Raw genomic sequence first — 6,140 nt, 5'->3', positions numbered from 1 at the left:
AATATTTGCTCAGCTTCTGCGTGGTAGGTTTTCAGTTGGACACTGCCGTGGTTTCTTCCCAGAAGGCCAAAGATACAACCTGATACCATCTCTACCCAGCAAAGAGACCTTAAGATCGGGGGCCTGAAATAATTCCCCCCTTTTAAACATTCCAACAGATGAAGAGTTCTGAATAATTTCACACTGAATTTTTCTGTTTTGACTGGGCTCAATAAAAAGTGTATTGCATATATTTTGTTTTCCTGTTTTATGCTGCACCCCAGTCAGTATTCGATAGTTTCAGAGTGTAGCCATGTTGGTCATACAGAATGATGCACTTTCAATCCACTTTCCATCCGCTTTGAAGCTGGATTTTACTGTGTGGAATGTCAAAATTCACGTTCAAACAATTGTGAAAGTGGGTTGAATGTGCATTATTCTGAATGTGCGGAAGGAGCCAGGGAGATTCGAATCCAGTAGCATCTTTGTGGTCTGTAAGGTGCTACTGGACTCAAATTTAGCTGGTGGTAACTTTCTGGGAGCATAAACACAGGCTCGGCAGTCTGGTTTTAAGAACTGCTGTTGATATTGGGGTGCTGTGTGGTTTCCGGGCTGTATGGCCATGTAAATGTTTTAGTCAATGTAAATGTTTTAGTCAATAAATGCAAATCTTTTAGTCAATAAATATCAACAGCAATGTATTGTCGAAGGCTTTCACGGCCGGAATCACTGGGGTGCTGTGTGGTTTCCGGGCTGTGTGGCTGTGTTCTAGCAGCATTCTCTCCTGACGTTTTGCCTGCATCTGTGGCTGGCATCTTCAGAGGATCAGAGGATCTCAGGAGAGAATGCTGCTAGAACACGGCCATACAGCCCGGAAACGTCAGGAGAGAATGCTGCTAGAACATGGCCATACAGCCCGGAAACCACACAGCACCCCAGTGATTCCGGCCGTGAAAGCCTTCGACAATACATTGCTGTTGATATTTACTGACTAAAACATTTACATCCCACCTTTCTTCATGGTTCAAAGTGGCTTGCAAGAAAAGTTAAAGCGTTTTCTGTTAAAACCAAAAATAAAATAGCCAACCCCAGTTCTCTCCCCTACACTTAAAAGGTGCCCTTCCATTCACGCCCTCAAAACCCTAGCAAACAGGCCCCTCAACGCCTCCAGGTGATCTCCCCTCACTCCTTGGTGGAGCCCATTCCACAGAGCTCAAGCACAATGGAAAAGGTCTGGTCTGGGCCAGTCGGGCCACCGTAAGCGGTGGGCTGGCCAACAAGATGGCTCCTGATGACCGTAATGGGCACACAGGGGCATATGGAATGATGTGGTCCTTTGCCTAGGAGAGATGGCCTGTAACTTGTGGCTGCTTGACCCGTGCCCTGTTGTCTTACAAATCTTCTTCGCTGAACACTTTGGGGGAATACTCAAGTTCTTCTTTTCCTTCCCTTCAGAGGAATCGCTGCCTGTACGTGTTTGGCGGGCAGAGGTCGAAAACGTACTTGAACGACTTCTTCAGTTACGACGTAGACAGCGATCACGTGGACATCATCTCAGACGGCACAAAGAAAGATTCAGGGATGGGTAGGCGTTTTTCTTTACAGTTTTTTGAAACTGAAAAACAACATCTTTGTGGGCCCAAGCAGAAGGCTGGTAGCTTTCGCAGGGAATAGTTTCCAAGTCAGAACCAGTCGGAGAAAAACCCGTGGTTCTCTTTGATGAAGAAGAAGAGTTTATATCCCGCCTTTCTGTCCTGTAAGGAGACTCAAGGTGGCTTACAAGCTCCTTTCCCTTCCTCTCCCCACAACTGACATCTTGTAGGGTGGGTGGAGCTGAGAGAGTTCAGAGAGAACTGTGACTATCCCAAGGTCACCCTGCAGGAATGTAGGAGTGCAGAAACTCGTCTGGTTCATCAGATCAGCCTCTGCCACTCAGGCGGAGGAGTGGGGAACCAAACCCGGTTCTCCAGATTAGAATCCACCTGCTCTTAACCCCTACACCATGCTGGCTGAGCCTGTTCACGCTACCCAGAGGTGTTGGAAAGTTGTTAATGCGATCTCTGGTTCATGCAGCGGCCAAATTCAAGGTGCTGTGCCCCTCCTTTTTAGAGAAATGTGAATTTCCCCATGCCTAAGAGTTTGAGCGAGTGAGAGATGCTGGTCCCTCTACCTGAAAACAAGTCAAATCCAGGCTTATTCTGGTGCAAGTGGGAGAAGAAGCATAGATGTGAACTGTGAGAGGCTTTGGACAGAAAAACGTAAAGGGGGAGGGGTTAAGCAGCCCCTCCCTCAGCTCCTTTTCTGTTCAAAGGGGGGAGGGGGAAAATTGGCAGATGAAGAAGAAGAAGAGGAGTTTGGATTGCTATCCCCCCTTTCTCTCCTGCAGGAGACTCAAAGGGGCTTATAATCTCCTTGCCCTTTCCCCCTCACAACAAACACCCTGTGAGGTAGGTGGGGCTGAGAGAGCCCCGAGAAGCTGTGACTAGCCCAAGGTCACCCAGCTGGCGTGTGTGGGAGTGCCCAGGCTAATCTGAATTCCCCAGATAAGCCTCCACAGCTCAGGCGGCAGAGCTGGGAATCAAACCCGGTCCCTCCAGATTAGATACACGAGCTCTTAACCTCCTACGCCACTGCTGCTCCTCAGCCACTGCTGAGATGTTTCGAGCTTTCCCTGTGTGTCATCTGATTTGGCCTGATGGAGCTTAATTTCATTTATTGAGTCAGGGAGTCTTTGGAATACAGATTTTTTAAAAAATGGGCTCTATCATAAAAGGGGAGCAGGGTTGTTTTCTGCTGCTCCAGAGACTAGGACCAGGAGTCATGGGTTCAAGGTGAAGGAAAAGAGATTCCACCTAAACATCTGGGAAAACTTCCTGACGGTGAGGGCTGTTGGACAGTGGAATGCACTCCCTTGGAGAGTGGTGGAGTCTCCTTCTTTGGAGGTTTTTAAAGAGAGGCTGGACTGCCATCTGTCAGGAGTGCTTTGATTATGTTTCCCTGCATTTCAGGGGGTTGAGCTTGATGGCCCTTCATTAAAACCAATGAGGTCATTGGACACGTGGAAATAGTTGCGCGGCTTTTTGGATTTGAGAATTCCAGGCCGTTTGCTTGTGCACATCAAGGCCCGGTCATGTAACTGGGCCCTTCGCCTGCCTTTGAGCATTTCCATGACTGCAGGGATAGACTGATGATGTGGTGAGGGAGACTCTGAGAAGGAGGGTTTATTTTTATTATTCTTATTCTAATTTTGTTTAATATCACAGCTGCCAGTTCTTTCCCTGATTGTTGGCTTTTCGTTACAATCTGAGCCTCACCCAGAGGCCTCGGACGTTGTAATGTATTGGCGTAGTATTTGTGCGGATCCCAGCAGGGCTGCCTTTTGAATCTGACAGATGTTGATTTTGTCGATCTGAAGATGTTTCCAGCGCTGCCCCAGTGTTTTCGGAATACCATGGGGTAGAAAATGTTGACAGAGAGAAATTTTTCTCTCTTTCTCACAATACTAGAACCAGGGGGCATTCATTGAAAATGCTGCGGGGAAGAATTAGGACTAATCAAAGGAAACACTTCTTCACGCAACGTGTGATTGGTTTTTGGAATATGCTGCCACAGGAGGTAGTGATGGCCACTCACCTGGATAGCTTTAAAAAGGGCTTGGACAGATTTATGGAGGAGAAGTCGATCTGTGGCTACCCATCTTGATCCTCCTTGATCTCAGATTGCAAATGCCTTAGCAGACCAGGTGCTCGGGAGCAGCAGCAGCAGCAGAAGGCCGTTGCTTTCACCTCCTGCATGTGAGCTCCCAAAGGCACCTGGTGGGCCACTGCGAGTAGCAGAGAGCTGGACTAGATGGACTCTGGTCTGATCCAGCAGGCTAGTTCTTATGTTCTTATGTTCTTACCATTGGGACTGCATCACCTGGTTTGTGCCATAGTCCCTTCATCTTGATTTTCAAATGGTGGTAATTTAGTGACCTTCTCACGTTCTTTTTCATCAGCCCTGCTGTCACCAGGCATTGCCATGCCGATAATTGTCACTTCCTTGTCCTCCATCACTGCGATGTCCTGTGCAATATGTGCCAACACTTTGTCCATTTGAATTTGAACGTCCCTCAAGACCTTGACTTTCTCATTTTCCCGTGACTTTTCCTGGACAACGATCCCACAAGTTTTTAGTTGTCCTGATGTTGTAATTCTTGCATAAATTCCAGTGGATCATTTTGGCCACTGAGTTATGCCTCTGTTTGTACTCAGTTGTTTATAGACACAAGCGGTGAGATAAAGACACGGCCGCTTGTTAAGTGTGGTTGGCATATGAAAAGAAACCAGGCACCTTTTAGCTGTTAGTAAATGCCTTCATTTTCTCTCCCTCCTCCCGCCCGATCTGGATTCTGATCTCCTTTTTGTTTTGCATCACCTTTTCTGGCTGTAGTATATTTAAGATGAGCTTCTAATTTTCACAGTTACGTATTTCTAACGCGGTTGTCTCAGAGCTGAGGCTGAGACTGCCTGGCCAGAGAACACGCGGTAAATTCCTGAACGGGCAGGACGGCCGCTACATCTCCATTTTAGAAGGGTTGACTGGAGGCCAGGTTTTTGATGACGGTGTGAGTTGTTTCTCAGTACCTGCACAGACTAGCAATTTAAATGTAATCTAAAATTCTCCAGGGCTCTGTTGGATAACGTTCCTTTGGGAGTTTCAGTAAATTGGAGTCTAACTCTGCCTAGAACTGAGTTTCACGCCTTTTTTTGTTTGTTATTTTACTGTCAAGTCTTAGCTGACTGTTGACTTCCAGCAGAATGGCGTTTCATTCTGGCTGAGCCTCTGAGTGCTCCCAGACTACCCACTGCTGATAGGGGCCGGGGCCTATCCATCTCCATGTCTAGCATAATCTACTAGCGTGACTAAATGAAGCCTCCATCTTCAGAGGCAGTGCACTTGAATACCATTTGCTGACACTGAAGTGGCGTAGGAGGTTAAGAGCTCGTGTATCTAATCTGGAGGAACTGGGTTTGATTCCCAGCTCTGCCGCCTGAGCTGTGGAGGCTTATCTGGGGAATTCAGATTAGCCTGTACACTCCCACACACGCCAGCTGGGTGACCTTGGGCTAGGCACAGCTTCTCGGAGCTCTCTCAACCCCACCTACCTCACAGAGTGTTCGTTGTGAGGGGGGAAGGGCAAGGAGATTGTAAGCCCCTTTGAGTCTCCTACAGGAGAGAAAGGGGGGATATAAATCCAAACTCCTCCTCCTCCTCCTCCTCCTTCTTCTCCTCCTCCTCCTTCTTCTTCTATATAGATATTAGGAGTCGTTCAGCAGTGGAACCAGATGTCTGGGGAGGTGGTGAGCTCTCCCTCTCTGGCAGTCTTCAATCAGCGGCTGAACATACCCTTGTCACAGATTCTCTAGTCTGATCCTGCATTGAAGAATGGTTGAAAAGTTTGGATTTATTCCCTGCATTTCTCTCCTTTAAGGAAACTTAAGGTGGTTTACAGACTCCTTTTCCTTTCCTCTCCCCTCAATAGACACCTTATGAGATAGATGGGGCTGAGAGAGTTCTGAGAGAACTGGGACTAGTCCGAGGTCACTCCTCAGGCTTCATGGAGAGGAGCGGGGAAACAAACCTGGTTCACCAGATTAGAATCCACCGCTGATGCGGCGGAAGGGGGAATCAAATCCGATTCTCCACATAAGAGTCCGCCTGCTGTTAACCACTACACCACTCTGTGTCATTGAGTAGGGAGTTAGACTCGATGGCCTCTAGGGCGCCTTCCCACTCTGAAAAAGGATGTTAGATTTTTTCCTTTTGTCCTTGAACGCTGCCCCAGCCTTGCCTTTATTACAGCCATCGCTTTTCACGATTACTACCTTGATTTTGATCCTGGCGTTCTTTCATGGGTTGATTCAAAAGCTTCGGCAAGCCAGCTACGTTAAGCACGCGCGCGCTGGGTGAATTCTCCTTTTAAAACATGAGGGAAGAGGCAGTGCAAAGACACTAATGCTATGCAAACCATTCCTCTCTATAGGAAGCTTCTGGAGAACCCCTGGCAAATTAAGTGTAGAAATAATGTTGGTCGCCATCCCAGATGTGGTTATTCCAGCTCACATCTAATGATGTGTTCTTTGGCCTCACGCGTGCAGTACCGACGGCTTCTGCTGTTG

General features: G+C 47.7%; 1 protein-coding gene across 1 annotated transcript in view; it reads left to right on the top strand.

The window, feature by feature from the left end:
* The window catches only part of MKLN1 (muskelin 1), a 93,514-nt gene extending 87,583 nt beyond the window's left edge, over window positions 1-5,931 (top strand). The window contains exons 10-12 of the mRNA XM_048501479.1: window positions 1,435-1,564; window positions 4,470-4,585; window positions 5,824-5,931. Of these exons, the coding sequence (XP_048357436.1) occupies window positions 1,435-1,564; window positions 4,470-4,585; window positions 5,824-5,931 (354 nt within the window). The remainder of the gene's footprint in view (window positions 1-1,434; window positions 1,565-4,469; window positions 4,586-5,823) is intronic.
* Window positions 5,932-6,140: the final 209 nt, after the last annotated feature.

Source organism: Sphaerodactylus townsendi, linkage group LG06 (assembly GCF_021028975.2).
Source record: "Sphaerodactylus townsendi isolate TG3544 linkage group LG06, MPM_Stown_v2.3, whole genome shotgun sequence".
In the NCBI taxonomy this organism is placed as follows: Eukaryota; Metazoa; Chordata; class Lepidosauria; order Squamata; family Sphaerodactylidae; genus Sphaerodactylus; species Sphaerodactylus townsendi.
This window is presented reverse-complemented; position numbering and strand designations above follow the sequence as displayed.